Source organism: Humulus lupulus, chromosome 5, assembly GCF_963169125.1.
Source record: "Humulus lupulus chromosome 5, drHumLupu1.1, whole genome shotgun sequence".
Classification (NCBI taxonomy): Eukaryota; Viridiplantae; Streptophyta; class Magnoliopsida; order Rosales; family Cannabaceae; genus Humulus; species Humulus lupulus.
The window spans coordinates 235,661,117-235,686,589 of record NC_084797.1 but is presented as its reverse complement, the minus strand read 5'-3'; the positions used below and the strand labels follow the sequence as shown (position 1 = coordinate 235,686,589).

Below are 25,473 nucleotides of genomic sequence, written 5' to 3'. Positions count from 1 at the left end.
TTATGTGTACAGGCTTTCAACGCGTTTGCTCAGCTTATTTACAAGCTGAACAACGAAGTTCATGCGAGCCTGTCCTACGCTCAGGAGGCGAAGAACCTCTAGATAAAGCTCGATGACGAGCTCAAGGCTGCGAAGTCGACGATGTCTGAGCTCGAGTCAAAACTGGAGGCCAAAGATTTTGAAATCAAGGAGAGAGACTCCAGCATCAAGGAACTTTAGGAGCTAAATGCCAAGCTTGAGGAGGATAAGAAGGCCACCTTCAATATAATCGAGGGTGAGAAGGCTTGCCTTCTTGAGGAGTTCAGGTAGAAGAAGGATCATGTTGTTGACATGGCCATGTATTGCATCTAGGCCAACAATGCTGATCTCGACACCAACTTTTTGGACAACCTCGAAGATAAGTTCCTTAAAAGGTGGCAGGCTTAGCTTGACGAGGAGGATGCCAAGGATGAAGCAGAAGAGACAACGGAGAAGTCCGGTACTGCTGAGGGGGATGTGCCTACTTCATGAAAGCGAGATCATGGGCTGCGTCCCATCAATATTTTTGTAATACCTTCTTTTTTATATATATATGCTCTTGGGGCAAAGACAATACATAGCTCATTTTTGGGCTATTTTATATTTATTTAGACAGTAATTTTAATTTTTATGCATTTGATTTTCTTGCTCGAAAACCTTTATGCATTTGATTTTACATTTAGCTTTTGCTTTAATATTTTTTCTTTACATTTCTAAGTCGAAATATTTCAAGCATGTTATACTAAAGGCTTAATTTTATGTTTGTTTATTCGTACAAACACATTTTTTGGATTTAAGTTCGAGTTTCCATGCATTCATGCACATTTTACTCGATATATCCATGTCCAACCTCGTTATTGTCAAGGTCGGACCTTACTTTTACCATGCACTTGAAAGTACTCATATGGCATGTAATTTTAGTAGTTTAGTTACATCTTGCTTTTCTAGTTACTTTTTCTTATCCTCAAGTAGTTCCTCAAGGTTGCGAGGACGAAACTTATTTTTGCAAAATTTTCCAGCCTCGGACTAGACTTAATACAAAGTAGGTTTATATACACTCAAACTTTCTGTCGACTAGTTTTAGCTGGTTTGTTCCAAACTTATTTAGCTCGCGCGCTAGGTTATTAATCCATACACTTGTAATTTTTATAATCTGGTTATGTCCAGACTGTCTTAGCTCACGTGTTTGGTTATTAATCCATACACTTCTAATTTTTATAATCTGGTTATGTCCAGACCATCTTAGCTCGTGTGTTTGGTTATTAATCCATACACATGTAATTTTTATAATCTGGTTATGTCCAGACCATCTTAGCTCGCGTGTTTGGTTATTAATCCATACACTTGTAATTTTTATAATTTGGTTATGTCCAGACCATCTTAGCTCGCGTGTTTGGTTATTAATCCATACACTTGTAATTTTTATAATCTGGTTATGTCCAGACCATCTTAGCTCGCGTATACACTTATAACTTCTATGTCGGGTTCATAATCCATACATTTTTATTATTTTGTGTGTATACTTAAAACTTTCATGTTAGGTTAATGATCCAGACATTTTTATTTTATGTTATTTATTTTTTCAAACTTATGGTATGATTGTATACCACTAATGCCCCATTAATATCCTATGAGTGTGACCATAGGTTATTGAATCGAGAGAGTTTGCAAAAAATATAACATATAAAAAAGAAACAATTTTTGAATAGAATTGAACATTTTTATTAACAAATATCTGAAAAATAAACAAGCTTGGTTACAACAAAAACACCCTTCCTACATTATTGATAATAAGGTCGTAGATGTTCACCATTCCAAGCTCGCAGCACCAACTATCCATTTAGTCTCGCCAATTTATATGCCCCAGGCCGGATGATAGGCTCGATCTGGTAAGGTCCAAGTACTCCAACAGACGAGTCTCATGTAGCCAGAAACACGTGTCGTAGGACCAGGTTTCCCAATATGAATTTCCTGTCTCGAACCCTCTTATTGAAATACCTAGCACCTCGTTGCTGGTATGCAGCATTTTTCAATTGAGCTTCATCTCGCCTTTCTTCAATAAGGTCTAGACTTTCTTCGAGCTGAGATTGGTTCGAGGCCTGATTATGCGCATGGCTCTGTATTGTAGGAATTTTGACTTCAATAGGTAACATGGCCTCGCGCCCATATGCAAGGGAGAAATGAGTGTGCCCAGTTGAAGTTTGAGCTGTGGTTCGATAAGCTCACAAGACCTAAGGTAACTCCTCGGGCCACCTTCCCTTAGCCTCTTCTAACCTTTTCTTTATGGAGCTTTTTATGGTCTTGTTGACTGCTTCGACCTGGCCATTTGATTGGGGATGGGCGATAGAGGAGAAGCTTTTTATAATCCCATTTTTTTTCGCAAAAATGGGTAAACAGGTCACTGTCGAACTGGGTACCATTGTCCGATGTTATCTTTCTCGGCATCCCATATCGACATATGATATTTTTTACCACAAAGTCTAAGACTCTTTTTTAGGTAATAGTGGCCAGAGTTTCAGCCTCTGTCCACTTCATGAAATAATCAACTGCGATCACAATGTAACTTACTTCAACTTTGCCAGTTGGTAACGAGCCCATAAGGTTGATGCCCCACACTGTGAATATCACATCGTTTGACATATTTGAGAGCGTCTGCCTTGACTGTGGGCCAGAAATACCCCTGTCTTATCACCTTCTTTGAAAGACTATGCCCCCCAGTGTGATCTCCACAAAATCCTTCATGAATTTCTTCCAAAATTTTCTTCGCCTCGGGTGGAGTTACACATCAGAGTAATGGCATAGAATACCCTCTTTGATACAACCTTCCTTCCACAGTAGTGTACATCGGGATCTTATACATCAGTTTCTGAGCCTCGCTCCGTTCTGCTGGGAAAATTCCAATTTCGAGGTAATCGACTATTAGGGTCATCCAGGTAGGTTGAGAGTCGATCATGCATATGTCTTCTTCGTCAGGCTCACTGATACTCGAGGTCGATAGAAACTCTACTGGGACCACATTCAGTGTATCGACCTCGCTAGTCGAAGCGAGACTGGCCAATGCGCCTGCATTTGAATTTTGTTCTCAGTGGACCTGCTTTATAGCATAGAATTTGAACTGCCCGAACGCAACCTTTGTTTTTTCTAGGTACATGGCCATTCTTATGCCCCGAGCCTTATATTCCCCCAAAACTTGGTTGGGCATCAACTGTGAGTCACTATAGCAGTGTATAGCCTTTGCTTTGAGCTCCTTGGCTATTCAAAGTCCTGCTAGTAATGCTTCGTATTTAGCCTCATTATTCGATGCCTCAAAGTTGAACCTTAAGGCTGAGTGGAATCGATTTCCTGCTAGGGTAATTAGTATAATGCTTGCCCCTGATCCATTTTCGTTGGAGGATCCATCGACATAATGTTTCCACAGCTCGCGGGCTGGGGTTACAACTTCATCATTCGGAATACCAGTACATTCAACAATGAAATCTGCCAGGGCTTTTCCCTAGATGGTCGTTCTCGGGTGGTACGTGATCTCGAACTGCCCGAGTTTGACAGTCCACTTTAATAATCTTCCAGAAGCTTCTGGTTTAGATAAAACTTGTCGTAGTGGCTGGTCAGTTAGCACATGAATGGGATGTGCTTGGAAGTAAGTTCGGAGCTTTCGAGATGAATGTATTAGGCTGAGAGCCAGTTTTTCCATTAACGGGTATCTTGATTCTGCCCCCAGTAACCTTTTGTTGACATAGTATACTGTTTTTTGACCTTCTTCACCTCTCGGACGAGTACGACACTAATGGCGTGCTCGGTTGTAGCAAGGTATAAATACAAAACTTCTCCTGCGATAGGTTTCAACAAGATTGGTGGTTCGGTGAGGTGCTTCTTTAGGTTTTGGAATGCAAGCTCGCACCCCTCTGACCACTCGAAATTTTTTCCCCCTCATAAAAGGTTGAAAAAAGGAAGACAATGGTCTGTAGATTTTGAGATAAACCTACTTAGTGCCGCCATTCGTCCAGTTAAGCTTTGAAAATCCTTATGCTTTCGAGGTAAGGGCATATCTATCAACGCCTTAATCTTGTCCAGATTAACCTCTATTCCACGTGCATTTACTATAAACCCAATAAACTTTCTCGAAGACACTCTGAAAGAGCACTTTTGTGGGTTAAGTTTCATGTTATACTTTCGTAGTACCATAAAGCATTTTGTGAGATCATCCACATTGTTATTGTTATGTTTGGACTTGACAAGCATGTCGTCAACATAAACTTCCATGTTATTTCCTATCTGCTCAGAAAACATCATGTTCACCAATCTTTTGTACGTAGCTCCAGTATTTTTGAGTCCGAAAGGCATGACATTGTAGTAGTACATTCCTTTGTCGGTTACGAAGCTCATGTGTTCTTGGTCCAGTGCGTGCATGGAAATCTGGTTATATCCAGAACAAGCATCCATGAACGACATGATGCCGTGACTTGCAGTAGCATCTATGAGTTAGTCTATCCGAGGTAGGGGAAACAATCTTTAGGACATGCCTTGTTAAGGTCTTAGTAGTCGATACATGTTCGCCATTTGTCATTGGGCTTTGGGACCAACACTGGATTGGCAATCTAATTGGGTTAAAAGGCATCTCGTATGAATCGATTTTCCATTAACATGTCGACTTCTTCATTGAGGGCCTTCTTTCTATCATCGTCAAGGAGTCTTCGCTTTTGCTGCTTCGGGGGGAAGCTTTTGTCAATGTTAAGTGCATGGATCATGACATTCGGACTGATTCCCACCATGTTCGAGTGTGACCATGCGAACACATCCTGGTTTTCTTTTAAGAAGAAAATTAATTTCTATTTCGCTTCTTTAGAAAAATTCTTATCCACCTTCACCATCTTTATGGCATCTACTTCTTTGAGCCTGACCTCCTCAAGCTTTTCTAGAGGTTCAAGGTCCGCCCTTTCTTCTATTCTAGGGTTGATCTCCTCATCTATCTCAAAGGCCGCCCATCCTTGTTCTGAATAACTACAAGTGACTGTGCACTTGTTTGCTTCTTTCACTTTATGGAGATGCTATAACATTCTATTCCCGCGAGCTGGTCCCCCTTCAACGTCCTGATGCCACTAGAAGCCGGGAACTTGATGGCCAAATGCCTAACGGACGATACTGCCCTCAGCCCAACTAGGGCGGGTCTTCCGAGCAGTACATTGTAGGCCGATGGGAGGTCCACCACTAAAAATTCCATCATCTTGGTCACTGAGACTGGGTAGTCTCCCAAGGTCACAGGGAGCTCAATGGATCCCATGCAGGCAATCCCTTTTCCTGAAAATTGTACAACGTTGTTGTACATGCTTTCAGATCACGAAGCGCGAGTCCCATCTTTTCTAAAGTGGCTTTATAAAGTATATTCACTGAGCTCCCTTTATCAATCAAGACTCATCGTACCCTCTTGTTCGCGAGTTGGAGAGTTATGACCATGGGGCACTACAAGAAAAAATAGTATTCATAACACTTAAAAACTGCTAACCGGGACTATTGATAGCACTTCTGAAAATGCTAACATGGCCCCTGTTATTAAGAGTCCAGTCTTTTCTATAACAGTTTTTGAATGTTATGTTCGGTGTTATCTTAAACTATTCAATAACACATTTTTAGGTGCTATAATATTGAAATAATAACATTTAGATAGAGTTTTTGGTTATAAATTTGAAGTTTAATCTTGTACTTTTTTCATAACACTTTTCAACTATTACATTTGATTATTTTGATAACATTTTTAGTTTGTTATATTATATAAACCATAACCATTTTTTACGCTTATAATATGTTTCTAAATCATAACATATTAAGGTTTTTTATTGTGATAATGGTACTTATAAGTTTTTTTTTAATTAAAAGATTTTCATTATTGTATTTTGATAAAAAAAAAATCAAAATTAATCATAAAATATAATTCTCAATAGATTGATAAACCATAAGTATTACATTAAACAATAACTAATTCAAACTCTGAATATGTCTATTTCATGAGATCTTAGTTCTAACTTAAGTTTGAAAGCATAACATAATAAAGTTTTATAATCTTGAACATTTTTTACTTCAAAAATGAAAAACAAAAAATTGCAAGATTCACAAAAGTAAACCATGCATGAAACTTGCTCCATCCTTCAATTCATCATCCTTTGTGCCCTTGTCTTTGTTGTGAGTCCATTTGTTGTGCACTTGTCATATACCTGTTTCCCTTTCTTCCACAGGTCCATGTGTAATCCTCTTTGCAATAAAGCCAGTTGTAGTCCACAAAAGGCCTATTGTTGTCAAGCTTATGTTAAGCTCCGTCTTTAGAGCACTGTAAGCTCCAGTCACATCTACACACCTGTAATATTCGAGTGTAATAATGGAATCACACCAGCAATTACTTAAAGTGGTAATTCTAGGGCTTTTATTAAAAAAAAAAAAAACCAATCAATGCGAGATAAATCAAGAAAATACAAAGTATTAATAGAAACTAGCAAGATCTCTAACAATCAATGCGATATCACATACCATAGAAATATCATAGAAGTCTATCATGAATACACAACAGCTGAATAAAGCTTTTGATGACAGAATAAGGATGCAAAACTTGAATTGATAAATGGAATATAAGTAAAGGAAAACAATCAAGGCCAGTTAAATGCATACCTAACAACCATATACTTCACACTAGTTAAAATAGAACATTTCACAAATGACAAATATGGAATAGAATATAGAAATAAGTTGAGACAACTGCAGTTATATAAATATATATATAGAGAGAGAGAAAGAGACCTTTTCTGAACTATGAGGCCTTGAAAGTGAGTATCAAAATCTGAAATTCCAGAGCTTAACTGGTCAGAATCCAGAGCTCCTCAAATTTTTTGACGATCTCTGGATGGTCAAACTCTGCTCCAAGTACTACCAATGGAACCTTAACCTCTGAAAGTATTTGAATCATGGATTAATATTTTTGAGTTGAGAAAGAATGAGTCAAGTTTAACATAAAATGCAAAAATTGGAGTTTTGGTGAAGTGAAATACACAAGAGTTTGAACTAAAAGTTATCTTATAATTTGTAGTTGTTTCAAAGTATCATATCACTATGTATATCACTATGTAGTACCTTTGATGTCATCCACAGTGATGTAAGAATGATGTAAGAGGGCAGCAGCCTTAATAGAGTCGCACTTTGCGAGTTGAATTGCAGCCTTGGCTGAGAACAGAACAAATCTTGATCAACTTAGCGTAAGTAACAACTAGATATATGGTTTGAACTAACAAAGTCAGTCACTGCTCGTGATTGAATTTGTTCACAAGTTATTGTCGAATTTTCCAAAATGTCATCTAGATACCATAATGGAAAACAAAGAAGTATGTCAACAAACTTACCACCCCAACAAAAGCCTGCAGCACCTATTGCAGAATAGCCTCTATTTTTCAAATCTTGAATCACTACTTTGGCAAATTCAAATCCCTCGTCCTATTGGAACAAGCAAAAGGTTTTAGAACAAGTCTAAGAGAGTTTTAATACTAGAGTACAAAAAATGCTTCCAGAAGTTAAATTAACTTGACAGTTAGGAAAGATTAAGATGCTAACAATAGCAACTATTGGCCTAGCTGAATCTAGAATTAATTTTGCAGAGCCCACAACATGAAAACTTTCAACTAACTCACCAGAAACAATCTTAAGTATCTATTACTAATATTAAGGACTATCAAGTACGAATCAAAACACTAGAACCAACCGTGCTATGATCTTTAATCCAAACGCTCATAGGCCTTTTAGTATCTGCACGAATAAAAGGATCCCCCTTCAAGAAGTCAGGAACGACCACAAAGAATCTAGCAGCTACGACTTTGTCGGCCACTTTCCTTTACAATAGGCAGAAGCTTGTATTAGTTTTCAAGAGGGCACACAACATCATTAATACAAATCACAACTTATTTTTCTCAAAGAAAAAAGAAAAAAAAACTGTCATGCAAGTGCTTAATAGTGAGTCTTAACGAATCCATGAGAGGTAACTCAAATGGTTGGTTTGTGCCGCTAAGTACCTAAATAACAATTGTTATAGTTTTATGGTTCCCAAATATTATAGATAGATGGAGAGCTAGTAAGAAAAAAACAGTGAACTTGAATGGTCCTTTACGTAAAATTTTCCTTCTAATCAAATATTGTAAATTAACAAAGCATTCTGATCCCACCAATTTAATCCAGTACATCACACGATACAGTGATAACTATACCTTAAGTTTGGAGCTTGATATCCTGCAATATTAAACATAAAAAGTATGAGTTTGGTGATGAAGATGGAATATAAATCACACTAATTAAAAGCTATCACAAAAATACTAAGCAGGGAACGAGAAAGAGACTAAAGAATAAATGCATAAATTAAAACACCTAATCTTAAGATTATGTACAAAGTAAGTGAATAGTCTTCAAATCACAAACTTAAGTATGCATCTTTTTCTTCTTCAAAAAAGAAAAAAGTACCCATCAAACAAAATGAAAAATTTATCCAAAAGAACAGTAGTGACACAGAATTTCAAGCCAGGGCAAGTGATCAAATTAGTAAGAACCCAATATAATAAAAAGCTTAAATAAGAACAAAATAATGATAAAATTACCATATACATCTGAAATAAGAACAGCACCATGCTTAGAGTAGGGAGAACCGATGACATAGGTGGGAAGGCCACCAAGTTTCTCGACATGGCCTGCTCCACTGTGTGGATCAAGGATTGGAGGGTCTGAGCAACACAAAGGTCCTGCTCCACTGCTCCACTGTATAGTTAGTATATCAGTTTCAGAAGAAGAAGAAGAAAATAATAGATTTATTTTTTTTCTTTAAGAGGAAGAACAAGCTTTGAACATTTGCTAAACAATCTGAAACCCAAAAACCCAGCCAGTCCTGGGTATAAGGGAGAATCACACTATCTAATAAATCAGTAAGGAACATAATCTTTCTTACACAAAAAAATGACAGCATTTGAACAATAAGAGTCCACCACAAAATTAGGGAGCCCATGCTCTGTGGCCACCACCAAACAAAACCTTCTTATGAAGAACAATTAGAGAAGAGAAATGAGAACATAAATGTGGGAAGGAGGAGGGAGAGAGACAGAGGGTGAGACGTGAGAGAAGAAGTAAAAAAAAAAAGTCATTGTATTTATTTTGTTTTGTTTAATATTTTTATAATCATATTTAATGGATGAATTATTAAAAGGGAGGATAGTATTAGTTGGTCTTTATTTTATTTTTTTTAAATTTATCAAATTTGAACTGACTTTTTTAAGCAATTATTTTTATATTTTTATAATCGAAATGCATAATTCATTCAGACAAAGTTGGCCATATTGCAAGACTAGCATCAAATGTCCTCAACCGATTTAGACATCAGCGCCCACTTGGCTTGGCCATATTATGGGCGCACTCTTAGTGAAGCCATTGAATGAAATGACCATTGACCAAGGTTTAAGTAGTTTTATTTTTATTTATAATTATTACAATATTTACACGTTCCCCAATTAATTAACCAATTCACAAATTAGTTAATTTATTTTTTACGTTTTCAAAAAAAACTTTTCATACTTGCGTCTTGACATATAGGAGGCTATATCTATCCAAGTGCTCCTCCTCACGTTTCAGTTTGGAGAAAGTCACTCGAGACTGACCACTCTATTTTTTGAGACTAAAACAGGGACCTAAAATGCTGAAATGATATGGATGGCCACTTAAAGTTTTTCATGAATTCATAAAATTGATGAGAAATAATAGTGACAAGGGGGAGCAGAAGGAGAAAGAGGTAAGTATTTAGGATGAATGGAAAAGCACATTATTATAGCATCTTCATTTTGGTAAGTTGTGAGCATTTTAATAGATTCCCATTATTATAAACTAAAGGACTAATGCCTACAAGAGGAAAGACATCTATTAGAAGCAACCTTTTTTGAAAGAGTCTTCAAATTTTCCTCAAGAGTTTCTAAACCTTTATTCGAGTATTCTACCATACCTTGTTATGTTATAAACACATAAAGAAAACTAATGTGTTACAACTTCTTGACCCAATCTATCTTTTCATCATACTCTATTTTTTACATTATTTTTTATTTTTATTTCCAACCCAATACTCTAAATATCACTTAACTTAAAAAAGTACTTTTTTATTGTGCAGATACTCTAACTAGCTAGCTCTCATGTATTTTATTTCATTAATTATTTAAGACTACATAATCTGATGTTCTTTATAAAAATTAACACACAAAAATTACTTCAATTAAGCTAGAGAAATCAGATTAAAGAAAAGAATACAAACATGGATCAACATCAGAAGATGGATGAACATCAAGTAGGAAGACATCGTGTCTCGAACAACTAGCCTTGATTTGGTGAGAAAAATGATGGTCTTCACACAAAACAAGGATCAATCTTGACAAATATTGAGACAGTAAAATTGTATGTCCTTAATTTTATAAATTTTATTAAAAATCATACAATTTTAATGAATCTTTCTTGTTAAAAGACAACAAACTAGTATAATACCAAAATCAACCAAGCTTTCACTGCCTAGTTATAGGCATTGAAATACAACTAGAATATACTTAAATATACTTAAATACACAACATAAAACATAAGCAACATTAAGAGGAACATAAGCAACATTAAGAGGAACGAAAACAAAGTGTGTGACAAATACCTTGATCATTGACTCCTTTTCTGATGAAATCCCACAGAGGCACCGAACCTTTGTTTCTGACTGAAAAGAGTGATCATCAATTTTCCCTTTGACTTTCACATTACTGCTATCTGAGACACCCTATCCCTTTGACGCTAAATCAGGGGCTGCAGACACTTGCATTTTTCTGAGAAACAAGAAAATGTATTTTCTAAGGGAAAAAAATAGACAGTAGCAAAAAGAGTAGAATCCAGTGACTTTATGAATCAGATAGTGCAAGATATAAGACAAACCTATATATGTCATCTACAAGCTGTGCCACCTGTTCCTTCCCCACGGCATTCTTCTTTGCCCACAATTTAGAAACTGTAAAAGATAACATAAATTCAGCTAGAATTAATTTCACACAAAATAAGAGAATTTAGACCACAACCAGGACATGGTAAAAGCAAGAAGCCTCAAAGCAGAATGCTCAATTACAGTACTAATAAGCACAAGTTTGAGCAACCCAACCAAATTCTATACCAGGCTACAATGCCAGAAAACTAAATTTGAAATGGAAACTAACCTATAGAAAACATAATAATAACTTTTTTAGAAAAACAAAGATGTGTGATGTAGACAGTCGCTGTTTTAGTGTTTAAGACTGACTATTTAATAGATATCTACCTAGACAAACATCAACTACATAGCCAAGGTCCAAATATATAAATTTCACTGTAAAGAAAAGTAAATAACACAAGACTGACAAATGCAAATGAAAGGAATTTAGAAACATAACCAACCAAGGATAAAGGACCACTACCCAAAACAAAATACCAATTCGCTCTCACATCTAATTCTTTTGTTGCCTACTATACGTGAAGCATCTTGGAGGCCTATCACATCTAATACCTTTCCTAATTGCAAAATAAAATAAAAACTAAAACAAAAACAAAAAATATAGAAAGAATATGCTGATATTGATGATTGTGCCACACTAATCCTTCTCATTTGCTGACATTTTACCATGTCACAGTAAATGGAGACATTTTACAAGATTGACCAATCAGCAAAAATAGATTTTAAGGTCACAGTAACTTAGTAATGCATACTGTCAATACTAATAGTTCGAACCCAATGTGGACACACCTTTAACATAACGATACTGATTCTAAAAATAGAACCAACTTAACAAAATTAACTTTTCAAATTGTGTTCCATATCAAGACACTGCACCTTGTCTACATACCAGAACATCTATGTGCAACTGCATTTGTATAAATTTTAATCGAGCAGCTATACAAGGCAAGACAAGTCATTCAAAGGTTGTAATGACCCACTAATCTAGACTAATTGGACCATTATCGAAACTATACATAAAACTTACATTTTTACGAAAATACCATAATTTATTGAGTAACTTGAAAATAAGAGTTATTTACAAATAAACAGAATACTAAGAAGGATTTTGGGATCCCATTGTCTTTAAAACAAAACAAGATTTAAAATAAAAGACATTACATAAAAATGCGGAAAAATACACATAAAAACCATAAAAAAACATAAAAGGAAGACTATATCCTCGAATCGAATAACGCTCGGCCCCTTGACTCCATTCATCATCGATACACATTCTCCAAGCGTCACGAATCTTTCCGCCTCTAAACTTATTTTCCTGCACATAAACAGAAAGGAGTGAGCCTAATGCCCAGTAAGGAAAATCTAACACAAAGTCACATACATAATTTCATAAGAAAACATAAAGACTTAACATAATACACATAACATACACTTATTATAATGGCCATTATTACTTGGGGTCCCATAGACTAAACAAGCATATGCCCATGGGATTAGTGGGGTCCTACTAGCTAAGTAGGTCATATGCCCATAACCCATTTGGGGTCTTGTTAGTCATATGGGTCATATGCCCAAGCCTACAAACATACACATATATCATAACACTTTTAATAACATAAAACATATAGATAACATAATCACATAACATGTTGATTCTAGCCTATTTCCTTACCAAAGTTACCGAGATTATGGACTGAGTTGGGATTGTTGGAACACTCCTAAAACCATAAGAAAGAGTAAGTCTAAAGAAAGGGGATGAAATGAAAGAGATGGAAAGACTAAACCATAGAAAACACACTTACCGACTTATATGCTTAAAAGCTTGGATTCCCTAACCAAAATAAGAATAAGGTTAGGGGACTGAGTAGAAGGTTTTGAGAAAGGAATTAACATAAAAAATACAGAAAAGAACTAGAGTCTTGGGTTTACCTCAAAGATTGCAAGACCAATCTAACATCCACCGAAATACTATAGCACTCACTTCCCAAAGTGTTTGATAAGCTTATGATGTTTAAGCTTATAGTTTTTCCCCAAACCAAGTGTTTACACTCTCACACTCACTTAACACTAGCAGCCTCTAAACTTAGAGCAAATGGTGAATAATGGCTGGGTACTAGGTCCTATTTATAGAGTTTGGGAATGAAAATATCTTGATTTTACTTGAATAAAAATAATGGCTTTTTAAGTGAAAATCATTTGAATAATCGTTCAGCAGAGGCTGAAGACTCGTTCAGAAGATGCTGGACTGTTGAAGGAGTTTGAATGGCTGAAGGGAAAAGAATTCAAATGTATTTGAAAACATGCTGGTGGAGGCGATATATCGCCCCCTATAGGCGATATATCGCCTGGACCTTTGTTCCCGAGGCGACTGTGCATCGATTCGTGTTTTCCGTATCTACGTGCTGCGATATATCGCCCCCTATAGCTGCGATATATCGGCATACGCTGAATATTTAAACACGAATTTACACATTTTTAGCTGAGTTTGAATGGAGTAAACAGCCTTGACTAAGCCCTCAACGTGCTCAAAGCTGCTGACTGACCCTATACATTCAAACTTTTACCCTTATTTAATTTAATCCTCAAAAATACTTAATCCTTAATTACCATTCAAAACATGTGCTTAAAATCCTATTGGTTGATGTCTAAACCTTATAATATAATAATATAATCCTTAACATCAGGCACATTAATCAAACCTTAGGTTATACTTAATATTCTTAAACTATAGGTTAAACTTAGAAAATCTATAAGTACTACTATGAGTGTCCAAATAACTCCCGGTCTGAACCAAAAATCCATAGTAACAAAGATAACACTTAAACATACTATAATACTACTAAACAATTAGCTAAGTAAAGTTCTTGGACTCTACAATTCTCCCCTACTAAAAAGAATTTCGCCCTCGAAATTTACTTACCAAATAACTCCGGATACCGGCTCTGCATGTCCTCTTCCAACTCCCACGTTGCCTCGCGTTCAGAACTATTGCTCCATAGGACTTTAACTATAGGAAAGCTCTTGGACCGTAACTGCTTCATCCCTCTATCTAGGATGCTAACCGGTCGTTCCTCGTAACTTAAGTCTTTCTGGAGCGCTATGGTATCGTACTTGAGGATGTGAGATGGGTCTGACACATACTTGCGTAACATCGAGATGTGGAAGACGTTGTGACTATCGGCTAGTGCTGGCGGTAGGGCTAGTCTATACGCAACTGGTCCCACTTTTTCCAATATCTCAAAAGGACCTATGAATCGGGGACTGAGCTTGCCTTTCTTCCCGAACCGCTTGACACCCTTCATAGGAGATATCTTCAGGAAGACTTGATCTCCAACTTGGAACTCCACATCGCGTCGCTTGGTATCCGCATAGCTCTTCTGACGGCTTTGAGCAGCCAGCATACGCTGTCTAATAAGCGTTACTGCTTCTTGAGCTTGCCTAACAGCTTCGGGCCCTAGAAGCTGCCTTTCTCCTACCTCGTCCCAGTGCAACGGTGATCGACACCTTCTTCCATATAGCAACTCATAAGGTGCCATCTCGATCGTCGACTGGTAGCTGTTGTTGTACGAGAACTCGATCAGCGGTAAGTACTTGTTCCACGATCCTCCGAAGTCAAGTACACATGCGCGTAGCATATCCTCAAAAATCTGAATCGTACGCTCTGACTGCCCATCTGTCTGAGGATGGAAAGCTGTACTAAGACTTAACTTAGTACCCATGGATTGCTGTAAGCTTCTCCAAAATCTTGACGTAAACACTGATCCTCTATCTGATACTATCGTCTTGGGGATTCCATGCAATCGTACAATCTCTTGGATGTAGATGTCTGCATATTGGTCTGCCGTATAAGAAGTCTTAACAGGCAGAAAATGAGCCGACTTGGTTAGTCTATCTATGACTATCCAAGCAGAATCATGCTGCTTATTTGTCTTTGGCAGACCCGTCACGAAGTCCATGGCTATATCGTCCCACTTCCACTCCGGTATGCTAAGCGGTTGCAATAATCCTGCAGGCCGCTGATGCTCCGCCTTCACTTGCTGGCATACCAGACACTTAGATACATACTCCGCTATGTCCTTCTTCATCCCTGGCCACCAATAGACTGCCTTGATGTCATGAGTCATCTTGGTAGACTATGGATGAACTGAGTATGGGGTGTTGTGCGCTTCTTCTAGGATTGTCTTCTTAATACTTTGATCGTCTGACACGCATACCCGATCCTTATACCTCAATAAACCTTGACTGGATATTGAGAAATCTGTAGTCTTGCCTTCTCTGACTGCATCCATGTGTGTTGCTAGCGAGTCATCATGTTTCTGACCATTCCGTATGTCTTCTAGCAGATTTGATTGGATAGACAAGTTAGCCAGCTTGCCTACAACCATTTCGATTCCGGCACTGATCAGCTCTCGCTGTAGCGGCTTTTCTATTCTGGATAAGGCTGCTAAGTTCCCATAACTTTTTCGGCTAAGTGCATCGGCAACTACGTTTGCCTTCCCCGGGTGGTATAGGATTTTGCAGTCGTAATCCTTTATTAATTCCAACCACCTGCGCTGCCTCATGTTGAGCTCCTTCTGCGTAAAGAAGTATTTTAAACTTTTGTGGTCCGTATAAATCTCGCACCGTTCTCCGTAAAGATAATGGCGCCAGATTTTTAACGCAAAGACCACCGCTGCCAACTCCATATCGTGAGTTGGATAGCGTTGTTCATACTCCTTTAACTGACGTGAGGCGTAGGCTATCACCTTGTCATTTTGCATCAGTACGCATCCCAATCCTAACTTTGATGCATCACAGTAGACAACGAACTTGTCGTTGGGTGTTGGGACACTAAGTACTGGTGTTGAGCAAAGCTTATCCTTAAGCAACTGGAAGCTTTCCTCACACTTATCATTCCAGTTAAACTTTTGTTGCTTCCGGGTCAGGTTGGTGAGTGGAGTGGCTATTTTAGAAAAGCCCTCTACAAACTTTCTATAGTAACCTGCTAGCCCTAAGAAGCTTCTTACTTCCGACGCGTTCTTTGGTCTAGGCCAATCCTTCACGGCCTCTACCTTCGATGGATCCACAGCAACTCCGTCTTTCGATATGATGTGCCCGAGGAACGCCACTTGTGAGAGCCAAAACTCGCATTTCTTGAACTTCGCGTAGAGTTGGTGCTCCTTCAATCGCGTCAAAATCATCCTCAAGTGTTCCTCGTGCTCCACTTCATCCTTGGAGTAAATTAAAATGTCGTCGATGAACACAACGACGAATTTATCCAAGTAGTCCTTGAAGACCCTATTCATTAAGTCCATAAATGCGGCTGGCGCGTTAGTAAGACCAAAAGACATAACCAAGAACTCGTAATGTCCATAACGAGTCCTAAAGGCTGTCTTAGGGATATCTTCTCCCTTTACCTTGAGCTGATGATACCCGGACCGTAGATCGATCTTAGAGAATACAGTCGCACCTCGGAGTTGATCAAACAAATCATCAATCCGAGGTAGCGGGTATTTGTTCTTAATCGTTACTTTATTAAGCTCACGGTAGTCTATGCACATGCGCATACTTCCGTCCTTCTTTTTCACGAATAGTACCGGAGCTCCCCATGGTGAATGGCTTGGCCTAATGAAACCCAAGTCTAGGAGTTCTTGTAGCTGCGTCTTTAACTCCTTGAGTTCCATAGGTGCCATCCGGTATGGTGCCTTAGAGATAGGCTCGGTGCCCGGTACTAATTCTATCGTGAAGTCTATTTCTCTAGTTGGCGGCAATCCTGGCAAGTCATCGGGAAATACTTCTGGAAATTCTTGTATGACTCGAACATCTCCAACCTTGAGTGATGTCTCCTTCTTCACATTCGTGATGTTGGCTAAGAATGCTTGACATCCTTTCTCCATCATTCTCTGAGCTTTGAGAGATGATACTAACGGGGTGCGTAGTCCTGCAGCTTGTCCCATGAAGCACAGTTTCTGGCGGTCAGGAGTCTCGAACACCACCTTCTTGCGTCTGCAGTCGATCGTTGCGCCATGCCGTGCTAGCCAATCCATGCCTAGTATGACATCGAAGTCTTTGATCACCAGCTCTATCAGGTCTCCTTCTAGTTCCTTGTCCTCAATCTTGATTGGTACGCCTCGTACAATTCGTGATGATAGAACTACTTTGCCCGAAGGCAACTCGGTTGCAAACCTAGTTCTAAATCTTTCACTAGGTTTGTCTAGTTTATCTATCATTCCTAACGAAATATACGAATGAGTGGCTCCCGAATCAAATAATACATGACATAATTTATTGAGGATGGAAACCTGACCTGTGACCACCTTGTTGCTAGCATCCGCCTCTCCTTGGGTTAAAGCAAAAACCCGAGCAGGAACCATCTTTTCGTCCTTCTTTCCTTCCGGCTTTTGCTGAGGACAGTCTCTTTTACGATGCCCTTCTTGACCACAGTTGAAACACTCCTTGGTGTTGGCACGTCATTCTCCGGGGTGCTTCTTCTGACATTTGGCACATGGCGGGTATTCCACGTAGCCCGACCTATTTCCCCCATTACTTGGTCGTGCCCTTTTATTGTTGTCGGCTTGCTTGTTGTCAGGATGCCTTCTCTTCTGTCCGTTACCGTTGTTGTTGGACTGACTGTTGCTGGACTGATTGTTGTTCCGACTGGCCTGAGGTTGGCTCTGCTGCCTAGGTTCCGGCTTGCTGGCTTCTTCTTTGCTCACGTTGGCTTGCAACCTTTCTACTTCAATTGCCGTCTCAAGAACGTCGGCATATGAAGTGTTTCCCGGGTTTGCTAGCTTCACCCCCATCTCAATCTTTGGTCGGAGTCCTCTCACAAATTTGTTCACCCTCAGGTAATCGGTCGGAACTAACTCTGCCGCGAACTTGGCTAAGCGATCAAACTGACGAGCATATTCCGCCACTGTTAAATTCCCTTGCTTCAGATTGGTGAACTCCTCAACTCTCGTAGCAAGCACTGCTGAATTGTAGTACTTCTTGTGGAAGAGCTCCACAAATCGGGTCCACGTCATAGTGGCAGCATCGTGGGATTGCTGGACCAAATCCCACCATATCCTGGCATCTTTCTTGAGTAAAGATGAGACGCAGGATATGCGGTCAGCATTATTGAGGTTCATGTGGGCTAGGATCGGCTCCACATTCCTTAGCCATTCTTCTGCTTCAAAGGGGTCCGTGGTCCCTTCGAAGTTCGGAGCGTGCTGCTTGCGGAACCTCTCGTACACTGGCTCCATATGTTGTACAGGATAAGGAGCGTAGTTCGTCATAGGCCATCCCCCATACGGACCAACTTGTTGGGGTGCTGGGGCCATTGGCTGTGGCTGCGGCTGCGGCTGTGGAGGAGGCTGAGGCTGAGATTGAGCCTGTTGGCGTTGTTGCTGCAGAAGTTCCTCAACTTGTTGTCGCAGTCTGGCAATCTCTGCAGTGTTGTCAGCTGGCTGTGCCGGCGCGTTGCGGCGAGCAGTAACACGCACTCTCCTTCGGCGAACGGTAGGGACCGCATTGGTCGCTGGAACATCGTTGGAAGCGTTCCCGTTGGTGCGAGCAGATCTTCGGAGAGACATCGTAGCAGAGTTCTAACAGTTAAAAGAAACATGTTAGAACTTTTCCTAATAGGCTCTAAGGCAAAAACTTATTCTAAAACAAACATATCTCGGACCTATTTATTATGACTTTTTATGAAAAATTATATAGGTCTTTATTTATTATTAGAGTGGGTTTCTATACTTAGAAAAACAAGTCATCTTTATTTTCTAAGTGTGTTTCTAATCATCCTATATGACTTAATTCTCAGGCTCGAAACTTATCTTTGTTCCAAAGTTAACCATATTGAGGGAGGGCTGGGATCAGTAAAATCGTTCCCACTACTAAGGCCCCCTAACTCTCAATAAGGAAACCAGGTTCATTGATTTGTATCCACCCTCACCGAACTCAGTCATTATTCATTTTATTTAGTATTTATTATGATTGTGAAAAAAAATTCAAACTCACACATGATATTCAAATAGCATGTTTATTCATTTGGAAAACAATTTCACTTATTACAATCATAACATAAAAGTAAATAAAACAAAAAACTACTAATCTAAAAATCGGGATCTTCTACATCCGATCCGTCATCTAACATATCATCATCTATAGCCTCATAGTCATCATTATCATGAGCGTCAAAATGCCCTCTAGGAAGGTTTGTGAGAATCCTATTCTTTTGCTCCTTGGTGAATTGAAATTCAAATTTTGCGGTGAACCTAACTAAGAGGAAATAGTATCTCATTGCTAATGGTGATTCATCCTCATCATTCATTTCTTCCCATATTTCTTCTAAGGCTGCTATTACAGGATGGAAATCTTTAAACAACCTAATCACTAATACATATTGTTCCGTTGATCTTAGCATTATTTGTTTAGCCTCTTGAAGGCCACCTATTGCTTGGTGAAACAAAAGCAACCTTCGAGTAATCCTTTCTAGGGCTCCTACGGTGTTTCTTGGCTCCCTTATTCTTTTTAAGGCCTTAATGGCTCGGATATCTTGGTAGGTTAAAGCTCCATTCATTTTTAACTGAAACATAAACACTAAAGTTGTTAGCTATACACATAGACAAAGTAACTTGTAACTTGTAGCTTAAACACTTACTTGGCGGTCCGATTCGGAGCTTTGAGCATGTGTATCGAGGAGAACTTCATGCGAAGGAACCGTTTTGCTCTGATACCAACTGTAATGACCCACTAATCTAGACTAATTGGACCATTATCGAAACTATACATAAAACTTACATTTTTACGAAAATACCATAATTTATTGAGTAACTTGAAAATAAGAGTTATTTACAAATAAACAGAATACTAAGAAGGATTTTGGGATCCCATTGTCTTTAAAACAAAACAAGATTTAAAATAAAAGACATTACATAAAAATGCGGAAAAATACACATAAAAACCATAAAAAAACATAAAAGGAAGACTATATCCTCGAATCGAATAACGCTCGGCCCCTTGACTCCATTCATCATCGATACACATTCTCCAAGCGTCACGAATCTTTCCGCCTCTAAACTTATTTTCCTGCACATAAACAGAAAGGAGTGAGCCTAATGCCCAGTAAGGAAAATCTAACACAAAGTCACATACATAATTTCATAAGAAAACATAAAGACTTAACATAATACACATAACATACACTTATTATAATGGCCATTATTACTTGGGGTCCCATAGACTAAACAAGCATATGCCCATGGGATTAGTGGGGTCCTACTAGCTAAGTAGGTCATATGCCCATAACCCATTTGGGGTCTTGTTAGTCATATGGGTCATATGCCCAAGCCTACAAACATACACATATATCATAACACTTTTAATAACATAAAACATATAGATAACATAATCACATAACATGTTGATTCTAGCCTATTTCCTTACCAAAGTTACCGAGATTATGGACTGAGTTGGGATTGTTGGAACACTCCTAAAACCATAAGAAAGAGTAAGTCTAAAGAAAGGGGATGAAATGAAAGAGATGGAAAGACTAAACCATAGAAAACACACTTACCGACTTATATGCTTAAAAGCTTGGATTCCCTAACCAAAATAAGAATAAGGTTAGGGGACTGAGTAGAAGGTTTTGAGAAAGGAATTAACATAAAAAATACAGAAAAGAACTAGAGTCTTGGGTTTACCTCAAAGATTGCAAGACCAATCTAACATCCACCGAAATACTATAGCACTCACTTCCCAAAGTGTTTGATAAGCTTATGATGTTTAAGCTTATAGTTTTTCCCCAAACCAAGTGTTTACACTCTCACACTCACTTAACACTAGCAGCCTCTAAACTTAGAGCAAATGGTGAATAATGGCTGGGTACTAGGTCCTATTTATAGAGTTTGGGAATGAAAATATCTTGATTTTACTTGAATAAAAATAATGGCTTTTTAAGTGAAAATCATTTGAATAATCGTTCAGCAGAGGCTGAAGACTCGTTCAGAAGATGCTGGACTGTTGAAGGAGTTTGAATGGCTGAAGGGAAAAGAATTCAAATGTATTTGAAAACATGCTGGTGGAGGCGATATATCGCCCCCTATAGGCGATATATCGCCTGGACCTTTGTTCCCGAGGCGACTGTGCATCGATTCGTGTTTTCCGTATCTACGTGCTGCGATATATCGCCCCCTATAGCTGCGATATATCGGCATACGCTGAATATTTAAACACGAATTTACACATTTTTAGCTGAGTTTGAATGGAGTAAACAGCCTTGACTAAGCCCTCAACGTGCTCAAAGCTGCTGACTGACCCTATACATTCAAACTTTTACCCTTATTTAATTTAATCCTCAAAAATACTTAATCCTTAATTACCATTCAAAACATGTGCTTAAAATCCTATTGGTTGATGTCTAAACCTTATAATATAATAATATAATCCTTAACATCAGGCACATTAATCAAACCTTAGGTTATACTTAATATTCTTAAACTATAGGTTAAACTTAGAAAATCTATAAGTACTACTATGAGTGTCCAAATAACTCCCGGTCTGAACCAAAAATCCATAGTAACAAAGATAACACTTAAACATACTATAATACTACTAAACAATTAGCTAAGTAAAGTTCTTGGACTCTACAAAGGTACCTCTTCTCCAACAATTGTAATGTTTGGATGAGTTTGCAAAGCACATTCAAGTGTTATGTGTGAAGCTGCACGCCCCATAAGCCGCACAACTGTAGTTGACAATTAAATTTCGTTAAGCACAGTAGAGTACAAATCAAAAGATAAGATGGGTTAAAATGTAATCTAAAAGCTAAATCCCTACATGTTCCATGACTTTCAACCAGCATACTTACAGTGATAATATTTTCCAGTTGATCTGGCATCTATCATGACATTTCCAATCATTTCTGCATATATCTGAATAAAATGAAGTGCATCACATTATTATTAGTTTCCTTCAGTGTATCTGTTAGTTGCATATCATAGAAAGTGTCACGCTATTCATGCCAAGGAAAATCAGGCAGAACCAGACTTAGGCTAATCAAGTCAGTATTATATACATGATCCAATGAAGTATTTTTTTTTTTAATTTCTCAGGAAATAAACCTGTTAGAATAATAACTTTAACACCTAATTAGTTTTTTAAGCAGGACAAGGTACATTGAATAATATACTTTATTTCATCAAACACAGCGTCACCAAACTTTCTTGCTAGTTATAGTTGATGGCCCACACAACAATTAACCAACTGATCTGCAAACAATTTTCTATGAGAAGTTCCTTCTCTTAACATGTAAAGGTTGATGCTTAAAGTAAATTCATAAGTTCATGACCATAATGAATTAGCAAGTAAATAAGATGATTATAGGAATATAAATATAACCCAGTGGCAGTGAAAAAAAAATGCTTCAACAAATAAAATTATCATCAGGTACATGGATAAAATTTTCAAGCTAGTGGGGTTCAAGTTCGTATCTGCTAAAAAATAAAGATTGCTGCTCCAAAATTTCCTACACGATATATGGAAAGGACCACAAAGAAATTTAAGGGTTCAAGTAATAAAAAATTTCTTTTAGTTGCAGTCACCTTGCAAGCAGTATCAAACCCAAAACTTATTGGGACTTCTTTGCATTTCAAGTCACCATCAATGGTTTTTGGACACCCAATCACCTGAGTTTTCAAATTCTTTCCCCTGGTTGAACAAAAGAAAAAAACCAAACTGTGTTAAACAAACCAACGAAACAGCGTTAAAGGCAAGACTCCTGTAACCCTGTCGAACTGTTAGATAAAGAATCCCTAAATTCTATTTGGATGGGTCCCATACACTGATACAAGCACCTAAAAAATAGATGGATTCATGGATTACATGAATGACATATGAAGACAAATACAGGCAACAGTTCCATCTGCCAAGCAAGATTTTTCTAGAAAGAAAAAAAATTAGTTATATACCTGAAATTCTCAGCAAGGAGGCAGGCATTTGTGTTAGAGTCATCCCCACCAATAACAAGAAGTCCATCCAAATCAAGCTTCGCGGCAGTATCTGCAGCTTGTTGAAACTAAAGGGAAAATCCATTTTAACAATTTATTATGAACTTAATGTGTCAATAAAACTTAACATGAAACCGTGAAGAAAGAAAAAAAAGTCACCTGCTCTGGAGTTTCAATCTTATCTCTTCCACTACATATCATATCAAAACCACCCTGATAAAAGAAAATTTTCTCCAATCAAATACAATATCTTGGTTAAAATGCCAGCGTCTGCATGTATGAATTTTGTATAAATCACTAGAATAGAATGGATGCGCTATATCTTCTGAGCAAATTAGAACACTCAGAAGTAGCTATCTTTACACATGATCATGGACCTCCACTGCATAAATGACAAAACCAAACCATAGTCCCAACTCTCACCTGGTTTCTGTACGGGTAAATATATTATGGTGTAAGTTCCACATACTTGCCCTTCATGATTCCAGCTGGACCTCACGCTCGTGCAAGTAATCTACCAGGAACCACAGAATGAATGAACTCAACCATACTGGACACTATTAACTGCAAGAAAACGAATTATGATAACAAAAAATTCTCACCAAAAATTCCAAAAATGACATTGTGCCCTCCAAGTGCCTGGCCTCCCGACAAAACGACACCAATTTTCAACTTTTTATGCGAATCGTTAGAGTCAGAATCGCTCGGCACCACCAAGGTAGATGGCTAGCCGAAAAGTTGAGGAAAAAGCTTTGCGATTTCATCTGAAAGCATAAAAAGAAAAACACAACCACATGAAAACGAGAAGCCGCAGAAATTTTTATTATTTAAAAAAAAATTGCTATGTTTTACTAAAACTAAGTCGAAACCTACAAATTTCTTGGTTTCCTAATTTAACTATTTTCCGGCAATTTTTCCATCAACCAAACAAAGATTGGAAGTGTTCGTAACATATCATAGTGTACAAAACCAATTTAATCGACGAAAAACTGTGGATCCAATACCTGGATTGCCAGCCGCGGAACTAGGTGGTCCTTCGACGATCTTGAAGGGGTTTCTGAGCACGGTAGGGAGAGGGAGGGTGTGGTCGATGCGACTCGCCTGGACCTCGCTGTAGACGAAGGCAACTCGGCTGGCCGAAAAGTTGACTTCGTGAGGCAGAGATGAGTTGAGAAGACTTCGTGAGGCGGAGAGACGAGACGAGAGTGAGAAATGGAGGCTGAGAGAAATCTTTCGGGTAACTTAGATTTAGGGAATTTGGCAGATGAGACCAAAAAAAAAATTCATTTTGGCACCTGAGGTTTATTCATGTGGCGCCAAAATATGTTTCGTGGGTTTTTAATCCCCCACCAATAATAGCACTTTTAAATATATGCTATTCTTTAATGTAATATATACTAAAAATTGTTGTAGTGGGGTAGTTATGGGGAAACTGGACGTGTGATGCGTCCTCTTCAGTAAACATTATGGGTTGAGTCTCAACCCTCTGTTGTTTTGGAGCTCGCGGCTCGAGTTCGTAGGGAGAATCGTCTCCAGTCTTGTTCACATATCTCTTTTGGGCGTTCTTGCCCAAACCTGTGATATGAGGTCCCCTCGAGATGGTTATTATATCCTCTCCATCAATCGGAGGGGATCCCTCATCCTCCCAAGCTCGGGAGTTATTGTTATGGGCAGGTTGTGTAGCTGCTGCCCTTTGGCTTGTTGAAGCTTGATTGGGATTTCAGTTCCTGATGTACTGCCCAAAATACCCCCTTAAGATCAAACCTTCAATCTCATCTTTCAATTGTCGACATTCATCGGTTGTCTGTCCGATATCTCTATGGAATCTACAGTATTTATTTGGATCCCTTTTTGCCTTTTGGTTCCTCATGGGGTCAGATCATTTGAACGGGAGCTGGTTTTCATTAGCCAGGTAAATATTCTCCCGAGAATCGTTGAGCTCGGTATACACTTTGTATACGGAGAAATATTTGTCCCCTTTTTTCTTCTTCCCTCTATCAACCTCGGGGTTATTCCCTTCGTTCTTCTTCCTTTTAGAAGGGTTATCCCCAGAGGGTTTCGAAGTTGAGGGGGCCGCCGAGGTCGAGGCAGAGTTCACGTTTTTCGTTGTAGTTATGGGCTGAGAGGTCATGTTCAGTGCTAACCTCGCCTCTTCTACATTGACAAACCGCTGGGCCCTCCGATTGAACTCGGTTAGCGACCTGATGGGTTTCCTTTGTAAGTCTTCCCAAAGGGGACTTCCTGGCAGTATACTGATAACTCTACAAAATAGAGTTATTTTATCACTTTTTATGTGTTAATTGTTGCTTAATTCTTGAGTTTTTAATTGATTTATTAAGTTTTTAAGTAATTTTGAATTTATTAGGTTTATTTTAATTCTATAGATTTTTATGTGTTTTTATAGATATTTTATTATAATATGGTATAGTTTAATTATTTAAAATTAATATTGTTAAGTTAGGAGTAAAAAGATGTAA

At 38.3% G+C, this 25,473-nt stretch overlaps 2 protein-coding genes across 2 annotated transcripts; both read right to left on the bottom strand.

Moving 5' to 3' along the window:
* Nucleotides 1-6,856: 6,856 nt before the first annotated feature.
* On the bottom strand, nucleotides 6,857-9,149 carry LOC133780104 (endo-1,3;1,4-beta-D-glucanase-like). Its single transcript, XM_062219981.1, has 7 exons — nucleotides 8,981-9,149; nucleotides 8,637-8,793; nucleotides 8,253-8,274; nucleotides 7,754-7,880; nucleotides 7,398-7,488; nucleotides 7,132-7,221; nucleotides 6,857-6,948 (listed from the first exon to the last, which is right to left on the bottom strand). The coding sequence occupies exons 1-7, from the start codon at nucleotides 9,035-9,037 to the stop codon at nucleotides 6,857-6,859; spliced, it is 636 nt and encodes a 211-aa protein (XP_062075965.1). The 5' UTR covers nucleotides 9,038-9,149.
* Nucleotides 9,150-21,634: 12,485 nt separating this feature from the next.
* On the bottom strand, nucleotides 21,635-23,487 carry LOC133780103 (pyrophosphate--fructose 6-phosphate 1-phosphotransferase subunit beta-like). The gene is made up of 6 exons (XM_062219980.1): nucleotides 23,420-23,487; nucleotides 23,156-23,209; nucleotides 22,958-23,064; nucleotides 22,592-22,697; nucleotides 21,859-21,922; nucleotides 21,635-21,735 (listed from the first exon to the last, which is right to left on the bottom strand). Exons 2-6 carry the CDS (start codon nucleotides 23,195-23,197, stop codon nucleotides 21,635-21,637), a joined length of 420 nt encoding a protein of 139 aa, XP_062075964.1. The 5' UTR covers nucleotides 23,198-23,209; nucleotides 23,420-23,487.
* Nucleotides 23,488-25,473: the final 1,986 nt, after the last annotated feature.

Coding starts and splice junctions, on each gene's coding strand:
- LOC133780104 (XM_062219981.1), bottom strand. CDS start 9,037: ATGGGCTCCCTAATTTTGTGGTGGACTCTTATTGTTCAAATGCTGTCA. Junction 7,881..8,252: donor TATCAAGCTCCAAACTTAAG/GTATAGTTATCA, acceptor CCTATTGTAAAG/GAAAGTGGCCGACAAAGTCG. Junction 6,949..7,131: donor CACTGTGGATGACATCAAAG/GTACTACATAGT, acceptor AAATACTTTCAG/AGGTTAAGGTTCCATTGGTA.
- LOC133780103 (XM_062219980.1), bottom strand. CDS start 23,197: ATGATATGTAGTGGAAGAGATAAGATTGAAACTCCAGAGCAG. Junction 22,698..22,957: donor CTCCTTGCTGAGAATTTCAG/GTATATAACTAA, acceptor TTGTTCAACCAG/GGGAAAGAATTTGAAAACTC. Junction 21,736..21,858: donor AACTGGAAAATATTATCACT/GTAAGTATGCTG, acceptor TGTCAACTACAG/TTGTGCGGCTTATGGGGCGT.